This window comes from Mauremys mutica, unplaced genomic scaffold (genome assembly GCF_020497125.1).
Source record: "Mauremys mutica isolate MM-2020 ecotype Southern unplaced genomic scaffold, ASM2049712v1 000102F_np12_subseq_7507455:7611277_obj, whole genome shotgun sequence".
Classification (NCBI taxonomy): domain Eukaryota; kingdom Metazoa; phylum Chordata; order Testudines; family Geoemydidae; genus Mauremys; species Mauremys mutica.
This window is the reverse complement of record NW_025422848.1, coordinates 30,123-51,813: the sequence shown is the minus strand read 5'-3', so window position 1 is coordinate 51,813 and position 21,691 is coordinate 30,123. Positions and strand designations below refer to the sequence as shown.

Sequence of the window (21,691 nt, the reverse complement as noted above, 5' to 3'; positions counted from 1 at the left end):
TATTTTGATTGCTTCCACTTAGGATAATCAAAGCATGATCTCTAATCCGCTTCTATACTAAGAGACACTGCCCTGCAGAAATATTTCCCAAGTGAGCAATATAAGAAGGTGACAAAATAAACTAGATCCAGACTTAAGTGCCATGCTTTTAATAAAGAAAATTCAATTTTTACTGCTGCTTTACTGACTTCGTAATTAATATCCCTACATCTGACTATACAAGTGATTATAGGATTTCTATTTTCAGTATTCTTCTCTTGGGAATCTCGAGATATGTCTACATAGTGAAGAAAAATCCATGGCTAGCCTGTGCCAGCTGACTCGGGCTTGCAGGTCTCAGGCTGCAGGACTGTTTCATTGCTATGTAGACTTCCTGGCTAAGGCTGGAGCCCAAACCCTAGAACCCTCCCACCCTGCATGGTCCTTGAGCCTTGACTACAGCCTGAGCCTAACACTGTATACTGCAATGAAACAGCCCCTTATAGTTCAAGCCCCACCACCCGGAGTCGGCTGGCACAGGCCAGACACTGTTTTTTCTTTGCTGGGTAGATATATCCTTAAGATTTACAAGAAGTGATCCAACCTTTCATCTGTAAAATTATTTTGGGTGGGATCTGAGTTACTACAGAGAATTCTTTCCTGGGTGTCTGGCTGCTGAGTCTTGCCCACATGCTCAGGATTTAGCTGATCGCCATATTTGGGGTCAGGAAGGAATTTTCCTCCAGGGCAGATTGGCAGAGGCCCTGGGGGTTTTCCGCCTTCCTCTGCAGCGTGGGGCACAGGTCACTTGTTGGTGGATTCTCTGCACTTTGAAGTCTTTAAATCACAATTTGAAGACTTCAATAGCTCAGACATAGGTTAGGGGTTTGATACAGGAGTGGGTGGGTGAGATTCTGTGGCCTGCGTTGTGCAGGAGGTCAGACTAGACGATTATAATGGTCCCTTCTCACCTGAAAGTCTAATATTCTATTTTCTGGTCAATATACAAATAATTTGAGCTTCTAATATTAGAGTGATTGACAACACTGAATGCCTCTCACCTTATGTGAAATCATATGCTTACTGATCTGAGCTAATAAAATGATACTTGTTTGTTAACATACCTGGGCAGTTTCTATTTTCAATTTGTCAATATTAAGAGTGTTTCTCTGTAGTCCACTAGCAGCCACTGACAAAAGCTGTTTCAAAGCTTTAATATCTTCCTGTACTTTAAGCATTGCTTTGGAAGACATTCTACTAATTTCTTCCTGCACTTGTTTTTGTTCTTTCACAAATTTCCTGAAAAAAGTTGGAAGCAGAAGTTTATTTTGTTACATTTAAAGCACACAAATGTTTTACCTCTTGAGTATTGTTTTAATAAAAATAAAATTAATCTTGATGAAATCCCAAACCACCAATACTGAGTGATAATTTTGGCTTTTGCCTCTTTTACAGAACTGCAATATTCTATAATTTCACCAAAAAGAACAGGAGTACTTGTGGCACCTTAAAGACTAACAAATTTATCGAAGAAGTGAGCTGCAGCTCATGAAAGCTCATGCTAAAATAAATGTTAGTCTTTAAGGTGCCACAAGTACTCCTGTTCTTTTTGCAGATACAGACTAACACGGCTGCTACTCTGAAACCTATAATTTCACCATCACCCCCAACATTCTAAAACTGGAACTTCAATAAAAGATAACCCTCTAAATATCTTGTACCTTCAAAAGATAAGCAGTGTATCCTCACTATCTAAAACAATTTTTAAAAGTGTGATTAAACAACTTGTTACTTTAAAGCATGACAACATAATTATTTGGTTATCCCAACTAGTATAAGGAAAATACTTACTGGAGATTTTCTACATCTTGACAGATTAGTAGAGGTAGATTTTCATCCTTCAGTGCTTTACTATCTCTGCCAAAAGATAACATATGCATACACAGACACAGAGTACTTTTAAACAACTTTACCCCACTACTAAACAGTCAAAGAGCTGTAAATATTCATTCTGCTGTTCAAGTATGTATCTAAATTTATGAATACTATAATAAGTAATAATGATTTGAATTTCGTTTTATAAAACCAATTGTGAAGAACTGCACCAACTTACTTAATTCTTCACTGAGATACGATGGGTGAGGTAATATCTGATTGGACCAACTTCTTCAGTGTTTTGCAAGAGTTTAGTTTTACAGATGAGTATGATGAGATTTTCCAAAAAACATGTAACGAGTCTGCAAGAGAGTCAGGAACAGAGAGACCACAGGAGTCCTCTCTCTCTGTTCTGAACTCCAGCTACTAAATACGACTTTCTACATGAAGCTAAACTAAGCAAATTCAAGGTTACATATGCCTCTAGACAGGGACCATGCCCCCTCTGCATTTGGAAAGCATCTAGCACACCTTTGGTGCTATTACAAACTAATTACTAATAACCAGAAACACTGGATATGTATTTTGTGGTTTATGGGACAGTGACCCCCTCTCCACCTATTTGAGTCCTACAAAATTTAATCAGAACAGTCAACTCCCATAACGTATTTAACAGTGATAATTGCATCTTCATAGTATATAGGCATTTTTAAAGGCCAAAGAAACAAAATAGGAGAAACATTTTAAAGCTTCACTATTTTCTAAGTGAAAACTTAGAAACTGGAACTTTACTGTAGAACGTAAAGAGGAATACTAAACATACTTACTCTGGTCTTGTTCCTGTTTTATCACCTAGAAGATACAGATAATTTTATATAAGAATTGATATCTTGAACAACTGTCAAGCAAAATAAGCCTTAAGACATTTTTGGGGGAAGGACTGATGACTATCACTCACCTCTGTGCATGTTAGCTTAGGGCATTAGGTCAGCCCCGTTGGAAGAAAATTTAATTGACTCTTCCCCTCCTCCTTCATTACAGGTTTCTATTCCCTGCCCCCTACCACTTACAGTCTCTCTTATTTAGACAGCATCACTGTGGTGCATGGCACTTTACAGACAAGGATCTCCTGAACAGGAATGATGGTTCGGCAGAGAGGGCACTACCCTGAGACTCTGGAAACTATGGTCCAATGCTTTGCTTCACCAGAGACCTCCGGTGTGACTACAGATGAGTCACGTAGTCTCTCTGTGCCTCAGTTCCTCATGTGTAAAAAGGAGATAATACTTCCCTACTGCACAGTGATGCTGAGAGAATAAACTCATTAATAATTCTGAGGCACTCAGATATTATGGTAATAGGTAATTATACGGCTCTTAAGTGATAGGCCTCCTCCACATTTCCCACTGTACCAGTACACTCCTTTAGCAAAGTCTTCTTTCACAAAACATGCAATACATACCCTTCTGCTGGCTCAAGTAAGACTCACAAGGGTCGATTTTATATGGTTTCTAACCTGCTATTCTACTATTCCAGCCTTTGAAATAGCTACCCTGAACAACTGCTCTTAACTACCCTCTCCCCACAAAAACCAAGGGATTACTCAACTATAATGTGAACACTGAAGAAAATGCATCATCTTTGCTTTAAAACTCTGGGAATAACTAGTTTAGCTAGTGTCTGACATGGGAAGTGGAAGACCAAACCCCCTTAATGTATGCTCATATCAACTTCATAAACATTACTTACTAATTGGCAAAAAGTGTACTGTAAGTACGAAAGTACTTTTTTTAAACTGCTTTTGATATAATATTTTATTAAGGAATTTTAAAAGTATATTACTGTAAAGTATTAGAAAGACAGTAAGAAGATTACAGACTATTTTAATCAACTTTGTAGGAGAGTTACATAAACCCCACATGATTAGAAATGCTTCCATGACTTAAAATTCATTGCAATGAAAGAAAGTTGCTTTCAAACAGGTTCTTTGCATTTGTAACACACACTTATAGTCTAGCTCTATTTCCCCCGCACTCCCAAGTGATCAGAGTACATGTGGACATGTGCGAGCCTGACACAGCCTTTGAGGCAACAGACCTGTAGAGATTCATACTTTAAGACTCAGAGATCCCAAGTTTGATCCTTGCTGCCAACAATCCACTCAGAGGCATTGCATTACACCAAGTTTGCAAGCAAAATATTGCTGCACTGTATTTATGTATAAGAACCTACAAGTTAAAATAGTTGAAAACTTAGTCAAATTTCCACAGCAAGAGAAGTGCAAAGAGTAAATTACTATTTTTCTTTTAGAGAGACAAGGTGGGTGAGGTAATATATTTTATTGGACCAACTTCTGTTGGTGAGAGAGAGAGAAGCTTTTGAGACACACAGAGCTCTTCTTCAGGTCTGGGAAAGGTACTCCCAGCGTCACCGCAAAATGCAAGGTGGAAGAGATTGTTTACCGTAAGTAGTTAGCACATATTGTAAGGGAATATTCAAGGTAGCATGGCCTGTTAACACCTCTGCAGTTATAGAATAAAGAGAGGGGGTTAGATGGTTCAGATTGCAGTAATAAACCATAAATCTAGTGTTTCTGTTCAATCTGTGATTTTTAGTGTCTAGCAGCACTTCCTCAGGCTTCCTCATTTCCCCGAGGGTGCTTGACCCCCACTCCACCCCAAGGCCCAACCCCCACTTCACCCCTTCCCCTAAGGCCCCACCCCACCCCTTCTCGTTCCCTTCTCTGCCCTTGCTCCACTCCTTCCCCCCAGTGCCTCCTGCACACCTCTGAACAGCTGATTGTGGTGGACAGGAGGCACAGGGGGGAGGAACTGATTGGCGGGGCCCGACAGTGGGCACTGAGTACCCACTATTTTTTTTTCTTCTGTGAGTTCTCCAGCCCCAAGCACCCACGGAATCAGTGCCTATGTCTAGCAGAGTAATGAATTTAAGCTCTCCATCTCATCTTTTGAATGGTTCCTTGCAACAGTGTTTCCCAAACTTGGGACACCGCTTGTGTAGGGAAAGCCCCTGGCAGGCCAGGCCGGTGTGTTTACCTGCCGCGCCCGCAGGTCCGGCTGATCGCAGCTCCCACTGGCTGTGGTTCGCTATTCCATGCCAAAGGGGGCTGCTGGAAGCAATGGCCAGTACGTCCCTTGGCCTGTGTCACTTCCAGCAGCTCCTATTGGCCTGGAGCAGTGAATGGCGGTCAGTGGGAGCCGTGATCGGCTGGACCTGAGGACGCGGCAGGTAAACAAACCGGCCCGGCCTGCCAGGGGCTTTCCCTACACAAGTGGCGTCCCAAGTTCGAGAAATACTGCCTTACAACATGTACTAACTACATATACTAAACAATCTCTTCCACCATGCAGTTTGCTGTGATGCTGGGAGTACCTTTCCCAGACCTCAAGAAGAGCTCTGTCTCTCTCACCAATAGAAGATGGTCCTATAAAACATACTACCTCACTCACCGTGTCTCTTTAATGTCCTGAGACCAACACAGCTACAACTAAACTGCATAATTTCTTTTTTAGCTTTATCAATCTTAAAACCACCCTTGATTAATAAAGATATTTTTAAATACTTTATTTTTACAGTGTCCATTAAGAGTTAGAAAAACCAAGCCATCAATGCCTCCTCACTTACATCTTTCAACTAAGTGCTTTCAAACAGAATTTTTATAGCAGGTATTTTCCAAGGTTTCATAAAAATTACAGAAAAACAATATTGCATCAACAACTTACTCTTTTTATCTGAAGAACTACTAAAATCTATGCCACCAAGACCTTCATTAACAGTAGTTGAAGGAGCAGAAGTCGTCCCCAGAGTCAAACTCAGAGCATTCTGTCCGAGTCCTACAAATAACCCAAAAAGTATTTCAGTAACACATAATTTAGTGTTTTAGCTTCAATATATTGTGATTAGATTTATGTATGTCATCTTGTTTTCAGGATTTGTTTAGCTATACTTGGGTCAGGAAGTTCAGTGAAAATAACGTAAAGAGAAGAAAAACAATTTCTTCTATGTTCTAAATATCTAATTTTAACATCTTTACCTGCCTCATCACTGCATAGTGTCATGTTGCCTCACTCAGGATTAATACACTATTTTTCAACATTACTTCCACACACTGAAAGGAGTGTGCAATATCCACTTAATTGCATTTTATATGCAAAATAGCAAGCAGCCAGCACTGAAAATTTGAGCCATTAGTTTTTCGTATGGCCAGTGGCCAACAGACAGCAATTGACCAGAGTTTACAAAAAGATCTTGTTAGTTTCACAGAGGCCTTCTCCAGGACTCTGAGAAGCAGTGTACAAAATTCTTATAAATGTCACTTAGCAACTAGCCACTTCCTACAGCTGAATAGGATTATTATTATTTTGGGGGAGTGTGAACAGGAAGGTGACAGAATCTCTCATCATCTTTTCTAGAAGTTTTTAAGGAAAGTAACGATTTGAGGCATTTCTCCAAGTAGCTAGGAAAGGGTATGAAGAGATCTCACCTTCCCACATCAGCCAAAGGGAGAAAGTAAAGCTCTCCATTCCATACAGCAACTACACTAAGTGTTTCAGAATAGAGAAAATGAATTCCTGTATTTTTACAACCCCTGCACACTGGAGGCCCAAGCCTGACTAAAGTCACAGGGCACTACTGCAATATAATAAAAAGAGGAAAAATACCATATTTATTAGACAACTACGGCCAATATGAAAGATTGGAGTGCTCCTCACTCCACCCCACATTGGATCCAGGAACAGCACCCTCCCTTTTAACAGCAGAGGATAGAGGGATATATACTACGTTTTTCTCCAAGCTGTTGTCCCTGGACATCGGGGCTGGAGGGGGTCCCGATCTAACAAAGGGGATTTAAAGTTCCACTACTGTAGCTCAAAGGTTTTCTAAATTCACTCACAAAAATCACTGCTAAAACAAAGGAACCAGTGACTATTTTATACTAAGAGTTCTCAAAGCATTTCATAGTGCAAACCACATATTAATGAAGAGATTATTTTATAGAACACCTCCCCTTCCATTTATGATCACATAACACTCTTATGGCAGCTATGGTAACTACTTCATGGAATACTTCTGAGGGAATTCTGCGCCAAAAGAATTCTGCACATATTTTAAAACCCTGCAAAACTCTGCACATTTTGTCAATAAATAAATGTGGAGGCTCCAGCATGGCAGTAGGGAGCACAAGACACTGACTGCACAGAGGTGGGAGATAATCCTGCCCCCTCCCCCACCCGGAACATGGACTTTGTGGTAAAGCTGCACCCAACCCTGACACAGTGCAAGAACCAGGCCTGCTCCTCTGTGCCAAGCACACTAGATGTAGGCAGGCAAGCTTATCCCAGCAGGATCCAAGTATGGAGGGGCTTAGTGTGAGGAGATCAAGGTGTTTGATGATAGGGTTCTGTGTGGGGCAATCTGGGTGTGGGTGGCATGATGGGGGGGTCTGGGTGCGGATCTGGATGAACTGGGGTGCAGACACAATGGGACTCTGCAGGGGAGTCCAGGTGAAGGTGGTTGGGACTTGGGGGGAGTGTGTGTGGGGGGGTGTCTTGGTGTGAAATCCTCAGCAGGGGGGGTCCAGGTGCTGGCTTGGTGGGATTCAGTGGAGCAGGGATCTAAGTGCAGGGGGCTAGTTAGGGTCGCCTAGGTGCAGATGGAGTGAGGATTAGAGTGTGGAGAGTGGTCTCAGTGCAGAGGTGGAGTCCAGATGCAGAGAGATGGGGCTTGGCAAGGGGGGTCTGGGTGCAAAGGGACTCTGGATGCAAAGAGTAAGGCTCATTAGGGTGTAGGTTTGGTTGGGGGGGGGGGGGGAGATCAGTGGCACGGGGGTCTGGGTGCAGGTGGTGAGGCTTGGTGGGGTGATCTGGGTATGAGGTGGGTCCGGATACACAGGGGTTGGTCAGATGGGGGAGCAGTTTCCCTCCCACTGCCCCATGGCTGAGGAGCGATGGGGGAAGGAAGTGTGGGGGGGATTATGTGGAGCTTCCTGCAGTCAGTGAGTTTTCTGCGGGTGGGTCTGACCTAGCTCTTGCTGCTCCTTGCAGAGGAAGAGAAAGTTCTGTCCTCCTCAGCCCAGCCAGGGTGAGCAGCTTAGCCTGGCACAGGGTAGGAGCCCCTGGCTGGAGCACCCCAGCTCTCCAGTGATTTACCTCTCTGCTGGCTGCTCCGGGCATCCAAAACAATACACCTGTGCTGCTGGGGAGTAGCGCATGACCGCTCTTGTGGCTTCCCTTTGCTTCCCCAGCAGAAAGTCATTTCTCTGCGGGGAAGCAAAGAAATCTGTGGGGGACATGAATTCCGCATGCGTGCATTGTTGCAGAAGTCCCCCAGGAGTAATGGAAAAATACTTACATTCTTGCAGAAAGCTGCCAAAATTAAATTAATTTAAGGCGGAAGAAGTAGAATATTTAGAAGGTAATTGTATTGTCTGGTATTTTATGACTTGCTAAAACCAGTAACATTCAGGGAAAATGCAAAAGTTTCAGAGGGAATTATTTAAGTTTTACAGTAGCCACATGCTGTTACTTGTGTTTCAGCACTGCGAAATAGAAGTGGGAAAAGAATAAAACTATTTTTACCTGTTGCTGCTGTGGTTGCATTCTGGAAGAGTGTACCTCCCAAACCAGCTAAGGCTCCTCCCAGTGAAAGGCCTGTGGATGCACTTGTAGTTGGGGCAGCTGTCCCACCCAAATTTAATGTAAAGCCAGTAGAACCTGAAATTAAAAGGAAGAATGAAACCATCCTTAATACACAGACTATACAGTCTGCAGACAGCCTAAAATAATTACTCACAGGTGTGAACTGCCTCATTCATCATAAAGGAGAGTTAACACTGAATGAAATCTGCAGCAATAAACTAAATTTAATATCATCACTAGGACCCTACCAATTTCACGGACATATCACAGACCGTGAAATCAGCCCATGAAATCTGATCTCCCCTGATGCTGAGAGCCTGGAGCTCCTAGCTGCTAGTCCAGCCACGCTGGGGAGGGGCAGGAGTTGTCCTTCCCCTGCATGGCTGCTCTTGGTGGGGAGATCAGAGCTACCTCCAGAATCAGCACAGAAATGAGGGCGGTTCACCCTCACTTCTGCGCTGCAGCAGCTTCGGGCTTCTGTTCCCCTCCCACCCTCACAGCTCCTGCTGCAGCTCTGAGCGCAGAGCTCTTGGTTTCCTCCCCCAGTATCTCCTGCCATGCTGGGGGTTTCTGCTCCTGGCAGCTGCAGCTGGAGTAGACTGGGCTCGTCACCCCCCCACCCCCCCCTGGTCCAGTCAGGGATTGGGGCAGCCCCGCAGCCAAAGCTTTGGGCTTCTGCTCCCTGTCGCTCCAGCCAGGTCAGCCCGGAATCAGGAATTTTGCCCTTCCTCCCAATCGGCTCCTAGCTTCCTCCTGCAGCAGCTCTGGCCGGGGCTGTGGGCTTCCGCGCCTGCCAGCTGCAGCTAAGGCAGCCCATGCTTGGGTCTTCCACCCTCCCCCTGCCAGGTCAGCCCGGGCTCAAGGCTTCCGCAGCCCCCACCCCACACCAGCCAGGGCTTGGGGCTTCTACCCTCCCCAGCAGATGCAGCGCCCCTGCTGCTCCCGCCCAGTCTCAGGGCAGCCCAGACTCAGGGCTTCGGCCCCCCCAGCCATGGTTTGGGGCAGTCAGGACTCAAGGCTGCCCGTGCTTGAGGCTTCCACCCTGGGGCTGGGCACCCATTTTTCCAGGGGACCCCGGCCTTAATCTGTCCTGGACTAGCAGCTAGGAGCCCCCGGCTGGGGCATTCCTAGTAGTATGGGGGAGATCCTACCCACCCCCCACTCCTGGAACCTCCTCTAACTGCAGGAAGCTCTGAGGCTGCTGCCTAGTCAGCACAGAAGTGACGGTGGCAATCTTGGGACGGCCAGCCCCACCCACTCCAAACAACTCTGCAAACCCTCCCATAATCCCATTTTGGGTTGGGACCCCCACTATTACAACAGTGTGAACTTCCAGATGTAAACATCTGAAATTGTGAAACTGACCAATTAAAAAACCCGCTGGCCGTGAAATGGACCGTGAATTTGGTAGGGCCCTAATCATCACCGACAGGGGGCAACTGTACTGACTGTAATATTCATTTTAAAACGTAATTCAATCAAAACATCTTTATTCAAGTTTATCTGAAGCTATCAAAATTTTTTAAGAATTTCCAGTAGAATGCTGCAGAATCTGACGCAATTTAGGTACTTGTTGCTGCAAACTAAGTGGAATCTTGCTCTTAGTTCTGCATGTAGGTGAAGATGACTAGATCCAGCTGAACATCAAAGTATCTCACATAGTAGAGGCTAAAAACAACGGCTAATTGTGACTTTAAAGCTTCTACTTGAATGGATGATTTGAGTTTTTGGAACATGCAGAGAATAAGAGGTGAAATATTGTAGCATCTTGACAAACGAGAATGTGGGAAAGTGTGGTGAACAGCTTTGGTGTACACACATACGGTTAGCTGATGTAGCTGGCTTTTCAATGAACACTTGATTATGGAAAATATGGTTGTGTAAACTGCATATATGGAGAAGGTGCCAACTGCATATTAGTATGTTAAGCATGGGACATCTTACCGTAGGTACATATTCTCCATCATGGTTTAACAGTACCAAAACCATTTGTCTCATTGACAGTAGACATTAACCATTTTCAAGATTATGATGCCCTTTCTACACTTGGGAGATCATTTTTAAAAACGATTTCCCACCACTGCCAACACAATTGAGCTCCACTGGTATTGGCAACATTAGAAACTCTGGTGTAGATGAGACATCACCTATAACTACCAGATGATGTGGTGCTTAAAAGAAACTCTGAGCATTTAAACAACGATAGTACCTGCTGACCCATCTATGCTAGGATTCCTAATATAAACACCAGTAAACCTCAACCAGTCACTTAAATTCTGTGTTTCAGATTAGTCCCATGTAAAAGGCAAGCAATGACAATATGAATAGTAAGGATGCTCATCTATTTCAGAGTGCTTGTAAAGTACTTTGATATGTCTGAATGCAAAATGCAGCACGGAGTGCAAAATAGTATTTCCTTACCTACTGCAGGAGTTGATGTAAGAGCAGAAGAAAGTGAGAGGCCACTTGCTGAGGTAGATGTAATAGGCAAAGCAAATGGTGTGGCCGATCCTGCAGGTTTGTTGAACCCTAAACTAAAACCTGTGGTAGAGGCTGATGTAGCGGCAGGAGCTCCTACAACAATGAACATAATTCTTAAGACATTTTGTTGAGGCATAAATGTTTAAGTTAACATTTTTGTCACCAGGTGTCATGCATTCTAAATACCAAAATTTTAAAGTAAACTTATGACCTTCAAAATGAATTTTACCAAGTAAATGCCATGACAAGGACCTTGAAGGAATCCCACATAACCCCACATTTTGGTTTGGTTTGGTTCCTTTCTACACAAGGAAGACAATAAGATTATGTATAAAAGCTTATCACAGCATTTCCTCTCTTCAAATAGGAAGGTCCACAGATCTTACAATGGGTCTTGTTTATTTGTATCTGTTAAGTCAAAACTGAGACCTGAACATCTGTCAGAGGTATAATGAAAATTGTGTCCTTCTAATTTAAATTGAGAGTTAAACATTATTAATTTATCTCTTGAGTAGTGATCCTTCTACTAAATCAGGATCGTTTGGATCTGTGGTCATTACTACTTGAAGAAAGGAAGTTTTACTGTTCTTCATAAAAGGAAGGCGCTCAGAATCCCACAATGGTAATCCATCAGCATATAGCTATGAAGAGAAATTAACCTAACATATAAGCAAACTCAAATATGCACCCAGATTGTTTTGATTTACTGACAGATTTATTATATCCTGCAACATTATAATCCCAAATACAGCACTGAATGAGACTTGCATATCAGCTTTGAAGTATTTTGATACAGAATACAGGGAGGGACAGGAATCCACACAAAAAACTGCTACACCTGTTCAAGTGTGCTCAGCATAGAGAAGGTAAATTCTTTGACTTGTATTTGTTGTCCCTTACAATTAGAATACAGTAGACCCTTGCTAGAATGCCCTTCGCAATAGTGAAACTTGGGCTATAATGAATGTGGTTGCTGGATCCCACCTCTGGCCCCAAAGCTGCTGGAGGAACACTGTCAGCTCCTGCAGCAGCCCCGGGGCCGAAGGAGTCCTGTGCCCCAGCCACAGCTGGAGAATTTCTTCCTCTCCCCTGCCCTCCCATCACTAGAACAAATCACTGGATTTACCAATGGCTTGGCTCCCCAGGGCATTGTTACAGTGAGGGTGTACTGTCTAGACCTTTTACTGCTGCACAGACATCAGGATGTAAAAATCCATACAGAATGGAAAGGAGTACCATAGCTTTTCCATCAGTCATGTAGATTGTAGGTGTGATTGTAGTAGAGTAACATGTGGAGCAGACTTTAAGGACGAATGTCAAGATCATGCAAAAAATATATAATTATAAAGGACAGGTGCTGTGTTTTTTTTATTGACAGAGCTCCCAAATCCAATATTTGCTTGGCTGCAAGAATGACTTGGTAAGAAGGTCCACCAAGTGTTCAAAGCGTGGTCATGTGCAGGGCATACAGCACCAGGTTAGAGTTCTGTTGAAGTTTATGAGAAGCTGATTGAAGAAATTTTAGTATATAGATGGAGAGATTCTTCCCACTGGACACCCCCTACATGGGATACATTTAATGTGTGCTTTAACTTGGGCACCTTTAAACTCATAGTGAAACAGTCCTGATGGAACTCTAGTAGATTCTCCATTTTTGTCAAACTTGGTGTAACTACTTACTGAACACCAGCTTTTAGGTTTTAGTCAGATTATGGAGCACACTAAGTTAGTCAACTTATTTGGAAGTTATAAGCATAGAGATTTTCTGCCCAAATATAATTCCTTCAGTTACTTCCTTTCAAATGCCAGGAAGAAAGCTTTATTAGGTAACATGATGGGACCATATGTATATAGGTCCTTTCTGAAGGGCAGAAACATTTGTGGTTCTGTTTAGGTTCTTATAGTGGGTACACCTCATTGTCATACCAGGTTTTAGTGTCATGTTATTAGGTCTGACAATCATACTCTCTGCAGCCAGTATGATGCCACCAGAATCATTACAGCCCTCTCCTTAATTCTGAGTTGTTTTGGATAGAAACAGTAATGGTGAGAAGGTCTTTTGGCCAGGACTAAGAAAGCTAAACTTGGTAACTGGAAGGTAACTGCCAGTTTGCTCAATGAAATGAGTGACTATTTCTCCGTACAGGAGAGGACACCACTTCCAAACATGTATTCTAGGGGTCATGCAGTCTGTTCTGGGGGTGATTTTCCCTTGATTTGTTCTATCTTCCTCTATTACACTAGGCCTCTTTCATTGAACTTGTTCACAGAACAGCATAAAAACAGTCTGATGCTATAATATGACTGTATCCTCTTCTATGCTGCTTTGAATGGTGGTATAGCTTACTTTAATTTCACCTAGAACTCAGCTGCTGCTTTGGGCAAGGAGCTATTTTGCTTTGCTATCTGATTTTCAGGAACAGGTACACTGACACCTGCATTTCTTGCCATAACCATGACTGAGAAATATGAAATATTTAAAGAAGCATCAGAGAAACAATGAAGGTAGAAATATCTTCCGAAGGCTCCTTCCCAGCTCAACACTTTTTGTCCGTCCATCAAAAGGAGTTAGAGAACAAGTCTGTTCATGCCAGGTTCACTCAAGCGAAGGGTAGGCAGCAAAGTTCTTTTTTAACAACAAATCCAGTTGTCTTTCTATTGGAGACTCCATGGGGATCTGAACCTACAAACTTTGAATCCAACATAATTTCACCTGTTTCCTTTCCCACCCTTTGTCTAACTTGTCTATTTAGACTGTTAGCTCTTTGGGGCAGAAAATATACTGTGCCCAGAACAATGGGCCCCAACCTAACCAGAATGATAATATCTGTTGATATCAGTTTACCAATGCAAGTTCATCACCAAAGACAGTAATATCACTTGAGGTGAACAAGCTAACACACTTCAGTCATACTGAATGGAAGGCCAAAAAACAGCTTTCCACAACCAAATGGATCTTGACACTGTGAATGAAGAAACACTGAACGAGACAGTGCTCTCTTTGTGCATGACCCACAGAGGTAATGTGCATTCACATAAACATTATACAATAAGTGGTTTATCCACGCAGGAAGTCAACAATTTTAGGTCTTGAAAGGGTTCTGTACTCCCTCAACTGTGTAGAGGCAGCAGTTCTGATGGAGAACACCAGAGTGGATATTGCCATATCTAAGGTTGATAGATGTACAATAAACTTTGGTGCGGGAAGGAACCATCACTAAAAGTATATCTGTGAAGAAACATGAACGTTTCCCTGAAGAGCATCAATTTGAAAAGTGTGTGTGTGTGTGTGTGTGTGTGTGTGTGTGTGTGTGTGTGTGTGTGTGTGTGTGTGTGTGTGTGTGTGTGTGTGTGTGTGTGTGTGTGTGTGTGTGTGTGTGTGTGTGTGTGTGTGTGTGTGTGTGTGTGTGTGTGTGTGTGTGTGTGTGTGTGTGTGTGTGTGTCAAACAGCACTGACATGGTTCCTAAAGCTCAGCAGGCCCCAGAAATGTAAGGGTGAGCAAATGTCAACTAGACAGAGCACCCACGTTCTTCAGTTCAGTGCACTTTGGTCCAAAACAACACATATAGCCCACGGCCTCATTAGTCTCAGCCAACAGTATATCAATCCTTTGAAACCAGTTTCAGCAAATTGCCATAAAAAGAGCCAAAAGTTTCCTCATAACCATGTGTACCTGACCTCCCATCAGTGGCAGCATTAAACCCGTGGCAACTACAATAATTCCTTACATGGAGAAATATTAATATACTTTTAGCTTTAATATGAGGAGAACCCATGCCATGCGGCTACCAGGTCTCTGCCTCGGCAAGAACTCACAGTCTGAGAACAATTGGTCTAGAGCAGTAGTTCTCAAACTTTTGTACTGGTGACCTCTTTCACATAGCAAGCCTCTGAGTGCGAACCCCTTACAAACTAAAAATGCTTTTTTATATATTTAACACCAGTATAAATGCTGGAGGCAAAGCAGACTTTGGGGTGGAGGCTGACAGCTTGTGATCCCCATTTGTAATAAACTCACGACTCCCTGAGGGGTCCCAATCCCCAGTTTGAGAACCCCTGGCCTAGAGCATATTTGTTTGTCTCCAAATACTAATAGCTTCTAAATATGTGGCTCTTACCCAGTGTTAATCCTGTAGCAATAGTTGTAGCTGTTCCTGCCAAGAAAAACAAAATAAAAATCCATAATCAACTTTATATCATATTTTACCAAGCTTCAGACACACAATTTAGTAGTTGTTTGTTAGTACCAGTAAAATACTGAATTATATTGTGTTGCAGTCTCCACAATGACACAAGATACACTGCTACCTCGATATAACGCCACCCGATATAACACAAATTTGGATATAACGCAGTAAAGCAGTAGTCCGGGGGGGAGGGCTGCGCACTCTGGTGGGTCAAAGCAAGTTCAATATAACACGGTTTCACCTATAGCGCGTTAAGATTTTTTGGCTCCCAAGGACAGCGTTATATCAAGGCAGAGGTGTATATTGGAATAAGTTTTATAAAGTGTTTTTGGACATAAAAGATTTACTCTAGTTTAGAATCTTAAACACAAAATATGAATAGGTTTCAAGTAAGTATTAGCAATACAAACCCACCTGGGAAAGCACAATTAACTTGTCAACAATGTACAGAACTCATTTGTGTTGAAGAGCCATTGGTAAATAGTGACTATGCAATTAAAATGCCAGTTAAGCAGTACACTACAATTTAAATGAAATTAAAGCCACTAAAAACACCAGAGTTTTTAAATGGTTGAACTCCAGATTTACATGCTGTCAGGAATGCCAACATGCACAACAGTGTGGTTTTGCATTATAGTGGAAGGGATTACAGAGTCCATGGTCTACTCAGAATACTGGGTCTCAAATTAGTTTCTTCCCTTAGAAATTTAAAATCATAATTGATCACTCATTACTGAGTTATGCAATTTCAGCCTCTAAGAAACTTACTTCTAATTCAATTAGAGGACAATAACGGGGGAGAAGGCGGAGGGATAGCTCAGTGGTCTGAGCATTAGACTGCTAAATCCAGGGTTGTGAGTTCAAGCCTTGAGGGGGCCATTTAGGGATCTGGGGCAAAAATCTGTCTGGGGATAGGCCCTGCTTTGAGCAGGGGGTTGGATTAGATGATCTCCTAAGGTCCCTTCCAACCCTGATTGAGTGATCCGTTAGAATCATAGACTAACAGGGAGGCAAGCTAAGGGGATAATGAAACTCATATCACAGAATCAAAGAACTGGAAGGGACCTCAAGAGGTCATCTAGTCCAGTCCCCTGCACTCCTGGCAGGACTAAATATTATCTACATTCCTGACAGGTGTTTGTCTAACCTGCTCTTAAAAATCTCCAATGACAGAGATTCTACAATCTCCCCAGGCAATTTATTTATAATATCCAATGATGTAACAATGTAACAAATATTCCCTGTAAAAGGTAACTTTAGACAATCCCATTAGAGTGTATGAAAGAGACAGCATTCTCAAAAACCAACAGAGCCAGTACACAATTAACTAATATTAGCTATTGTGCATGTGCGATGGGCGATTTTAAAATGGTACAAGTTTTCTTCTGTACTCCTGTTAAATAACCCACTGAATGGTTTGCACAAGACTGAAGAAAAGGTCTCTGTTAGCCTGAGAAAGTATACACAACTGCCCAAACTTAGAAAGGAAGTTTTGGCCAAATTATTATTGCTAATATGAAGCTCTTACAAGAACTATAGCATTGTAAATGACAACATAATAGAAAATTAATGTGTTTATGGCATCTTAGCAATGATTTTCAGAATATCCTTAAAGACAAAGTACAGTACAACCTTAAACCCACACTGCACTGAACCCCCATATTGTATTCAACTGCAAGCTATAATCCACACAAAATTTTGGTGGCCTCTCCCTCCAGGAAATATACAGACAAATCCACATTTTAGGGAAGTCTTGTTGGAATGGCCAAAGCCTCCGTAAAAATCAGTGTTTCATAGTATAAAATTCCAACTCCTATACAAAATTCATATACAGGACCAGATAAAAATTTCAGAAAGCAAGTACATTCATCTATTAAAGGTTCAGTTATCAGGGTTTTTTGTAATAGTAATGCTGTAATGCATTATTAAGATCTTATTTTTAAAAAAGATAACTACAGCTATATACAATGTTAGCAAATCTGTTAAAAACATTTCAGCACAACTTTGTGGTGCATTAGTTTTCCTTTTTGTGTTTGTTCATTTACTAATTAATGAAACACACAGATTATGCAAAAGCCCAAATTTCTGCTACATTAAAGGAATAAATCCACATGCATTTCCTACCTGTATTAGTACCTCCTAGAGCAAGCCCAGTGGTAGATTTTGAACCAAACAGTCCACTTCCAAAACCCACTGATGGAGCTGATGTAGTTGCTGCAGCAGTCGAGGAGCCCAAGGTTCCAAAATTAAGACCTCCGGTTGAGCTATTACAAGACAAAACTGACTATTAGCATCAATTATTTTGCAAACTAACCCATTTCATACGTCCATATTTGCAATTATTTCATCCCTGTTCCTCCCCAAGCACAGCCAACAGGTCTCAGCCATTAAGACACTAAGCTCTCTTTAAAAGTAAGTTCCAAAGTAATTGGTTTGTCAAGATATAGCTATCAAACTTTACTGCCAATAACCAAACCATCACAAAGATGAATTTACTTTCAGTTTATCACTCATGGATTCTTAAACTCTAAAAACCTCACTTCCAAATTAAGCCTCCATTTTTGCAAGTCCAATTCTGAAGCAAATTGTGCCCCTAATTCCTTCATGTTTTTTTCCTGACAATTTACTCCACATCACCACTTGTGGGCATATTCACTGAGTCATCAAAGCTCAGTTTATAAATCAGGCCCTAATAAGCATGACAAAATAATACAGGTTTTTGGTATTTACATTTTAGAAAGTGTATTGTGAGGAGCAAAAAATCCTTAATGTAAAACAATAAGTTGCAGTAGATGTAAAAAGCAGCAATAAGCAGAGGGTATTGCAGTACATCATTAATGGTATATAATGTGTTACATCTTCAACATACTAGTTAGGACATTAATATGCCTAAATTGTGTGAGACACCAAAGAAACTGTAAGGCAGTAGCACTGTTGGGTTCTCCAATGGGATTTTCACAGTAATCCTTAGCAAAAGGGAAGGCCGTCACATACTGTGGAAAAGTGTACAAGTGCAGATACAGTCAAATGAAATTTGAGTGCCATGTTCTCACTGAATCCTTAGCTACACTAAGTTGGTTTGTAATCAGATTTCTGTACCAGTCCAGCTCCACCTGCATTCCCAGCAATATAAACCGTAATATTCTCTAACCTGCAGGGGCTGGAGCTGCACCAGTTCCTAAACAAAATTGTTTACACCTTTCCATATTAAGCCCCTCCTTTCTACTGCATGTGGCACATGTGGAGACCAATGGGACAATAATTCAACTCTCCTTAGAAACGTGCATTTTTTATTTTCACTCTGGATGAACACAGAATTCAGATCTTGGATTTTAAACGCCAAGCCTGGGGACGACGACGGGAGGGAGAGGGGGGACTTGTTAATTGCAGTAACAGGGTACACAGCAGAGCGGAAAGGGGATTTCCAGAATACAAATATTGATTCCCTCTTTCCCTTTGGAGCATACGGCTGGACGGGGCATGGCCCCACAAAACAGCACGTCGGCCCCCGCCCCCAAATGCGGCACCACACTTGCATTGGCGGACGCCGCTTTCGATGAAGCCCGTTAGTCGCTCTTGCGCAAGCGGAGCCTGACGGCGACTGGGCAGAAAGGGGCGTTTCGCCAGCCCCTCAAAGCCCCGAGCGACGGGCCTGTCCCCTCCGGAGCGCTCTGCCGCCGCTGCAGAAGAAGCGGGCGGAGAAACCCCGCCAGGCCCCCGAGTCACACACACGCGCCGGCCCCACGACTCCCAGCCAGGGACGGGGACACCCCGCCCGGGGCAGCGCGGCGCTGGCGGCCGGGAGAGGAGGCACGTGAAGCGCAGAGAAGGGCCGGGGCTGGGCCCGGGCGCTCCCGGGGCCCGGCTCCGCCTGCGGGGAAGCGGGGTCAGGCTCAGAGACGTGGGGCCGCAGCAGGCAGGGCCCGATCGGGCGCTCACCGCCCCAACGCGGGGCGGGACGGACCCATCCCGGGCCGGAGCAGGGGGCAGGCGGGCCGCGGTTACCTCGGCTGGACGGCTCCGAAGGAGAAGCCTCCCCCGCCGCCGCCTCCCGCCCCAGCAGCGGCGGCGGCGGCGGCGCCCAGCGTGCCGGCCCCGAAGGAGAATCCCGCAGACATGGCGGCGGCCTGTGTCTCCTCAGCGCCGCATCGCTCCCGGGCGCCAACTTCAAACCGGGGGAGCAGGCGCGGCGGGTGACTCCCCGTCCCCACACGCAGCAGCGCGGCGAGAATAGCCCCCTCCCCCCACCGCAATGCACCCAGGGATAGTGGGGGAGCCGGCTGCGCGCGGACTTTACTTAAAGGGACAGTAACGCCGGCAGGCAGGCAGCTGAGCCCTTCGCTCCGGGCGGCCGGGGCTCTGCTCCCCGGGTCACCGCGCGGGCGGGGCGCCTAGGCCCGAGCGCGCCCCGCCCGCCCCGGCACGTGGCCGGGCGTGAAATTCCCGCGGGATCCTGCGCTGAGGTAACAGTGCGGGCCGGGGGTCGCCGCGCCCCCTGCCGTAGATTTTGCAGCATCCCGGTGTGATGTCACCCCCGTCTCCTGATTTGCCCCTGGGGTTCTGACAAGCACGATGCCAAAATCAGGGCACTGCTGCGACAATGTCCCACCCAGCATGTAACTGTCACCTTGGTTTCTTCTGTCCCCTGTTTCTGACACCTTTATACCACTGATAACAGCAGTGTTGCCATCCTGCCCTGCGACACAGACTAGGGTGGCCAGACAGCAAATGTGAAAAATGGGGATGGGGATGAGGGGTAATAGGAGCAGGAGCAGGAGCGCCGGCAGCCTTTTTGGCACCCTATGCGACAGAAGGTCCCGCCCCCGAAATACCGATGATGACCACGGCGGCTGAACATCCGGCCACGGCGGTTGCCGCCTCCCAAATGTTAGCACCCTAGGCAACCGCCTAGGTCTCCTAATGGGTTGCACTGGCCCTGAATAGGAGCCTATATAAGAAAAAGATCCCCAAATCAGGACTGTCCCTATAAAATCGGGACATCTGGTCACCCTAACACATACTGAGGCGACAAGTCTCTGTCCTCCACACAAGCTCAACTTTAAGCATGTGAGTAGTTCTATTGAAATCAGTTGGACTAGTCACGAATTTAAAATTACGCACATGCATAAGTGTTTGTAGGATTGGGGTGTTGACCTAAACCAATCGGTGGAAAGTATAAAAAGTTATTCATAATCTTGCAGTCCATGAAAAAGTCTACATATGAAAATTAATCTTACTGCAAACTTTGAAATGTTAAAAGAGTTATTTATTTATTACTTTGAGTTACAGTGGGAGTGAAAATCTGCATTAGATTGCAGCCTCAACAATCACTCCAATCTTGTAAACACAGAGATGCATACTTCCACGATGGTATCCATTTTTCTATAATACACAGACATGGAGTTCCAAATAAACATATGTACATATCTTAGTTTATGATCATGTATAGCTATAGGTCCATAATACAAAGTATTGCAACAATTAAACATTGAAAAAAGTACTGTGTAATCAACAAGCATGTGCCCTTTAAAAAAAGAAAGAAAGGACATTCTGTGCAAAAAAAAATATTAATACAATGTTAGGGCTGAGATTCTATATGCATATAAGTCAGAGGCCAGAAGGTTACTGTGGAAAGGGGCCTTAAATATGCCTCAAACAAGCAACTGAAGATTCCCTGTCTGCTGCATAGTCTTTATTGAAAAGCAGAGCGTACCAGGTAGTTGCACTGGATGGTTGTGTTTTGGTTGGCCTGTGCTTATATTTACACCTGGATGCTTGAGGGATGGCCTTTTTATGGTCCCTGTGACACCAGCGTTCAGGGGCTCTGCCTGTACCTCCACAGCCTGTGGAATCCAAAAGACTACCCATGGACAAGGAAGATAGACTCCTCTTTTACACAGATGCTGTCCAACATCTAAGCTCAACAGAGTTTTCTTCCTGGCCTGTAGGGACCCACTATTAGGGCAGCTAACAGAAGAGGCCTGAACAAGACTCGTCAATGACAGAAGAAGGCAAAATGCCATTGCCTGTTAGGTTCTTGATGACAATGGAGTTTGAAGTAATGTTTCTTACCTACTTGTGGAATCAGTCTGAGGGACACCCTTGCAACATAGCCCCAGACAAAAGAGATCGTTCTTTCTTGACATGGCAGTGACTGTGACCCAGTCTCCCGCACAAGTAGTGCAGATGCAGTTTTTATCTGCCTGGATTTTGACCAGGCCAACTGTTTTTTAAAGGTTCTGTGTTGTCCCTTCAGCTTTTTAACCTTTACCCCTTTTTTCCTAGTTTGGTCTAGATGACATCGAAATGATGATGCCTCTGAGCATTTCCATTGTTTGAAATTCACTTCTTGACTTGCCAACTGGACCATGATGTCACAAATGTTGCATTTGTACTTACCAGTCAGTAAGCAGTACATCAGCACAAAACCCAAACATCAGGGAAGCTTCATGTTAAAGTTCTAGCTACGCTATGATTGACTCTGTGCTAGCAATTCCCAGACTTGGACA

The 21,691-nt window shown here is 43.8% G+C and overlaps 1 protein-coding gene across 3 annotated transcripts in view; it reads right to left on the bottom strand.

The window, feature by feature from the left end:
- Window positions 1-21,457, bottom strand: part of LOC123356967 (nucleoporin p58/p45-like) — a 59,106-nt gene extending 37,649 nt beyond the window's left edge. Inside the window, exons 1-9 of one of the 3 annotated variants that reach the window (XM_045000224.1) lie at window positions 21,255-21,457; window positions 17,307-17,446; window positions 15,114-15,149; window positions 10,935-11,087; window positions 8,454-8,588; window positions 5,598-5,708; window positions 2,682-2,706; window positions 1,831-1,896; window positions 1,104-1,278 (exon numbers count right to left, since the gene is read on the bottom strand). In XM_045000224.1, the coding sequence (XP_044856159.1) occupies window positions 1,104-1,278; window positions 1,831-1,896; window positions 2,682-2,706; window positions 5,598-5,708; window positions 8,454-8,588; window positions 10,935-11,087; window positions 15,114-15,149; window positions 17,307-17,446; window positions 21,255-21,328 (915 nt within the window). In that variant the 5' untranslated portion in view covers window positions 21,329-21,457. Of the gene's footprint in view, window positions 1-1,103; window positions 1,279-1,830; window positions 1,897-2,681; window positions 2,707-5,597; window positions 5,709-8,453; window positions 8,589-10,934; window positions 11,088-15,113; window positions 15,150-17,306; window positions 17,447-19,187; window positions 19,406-21,254 lie in introns of those variants that run through there. The other 2 variants (XM_045000225.1, XM_045000223.1) reach the window with 2 other exon arrangements.
- Window positions 21,458-21,691: the final 234 nt, after the last annotated feature.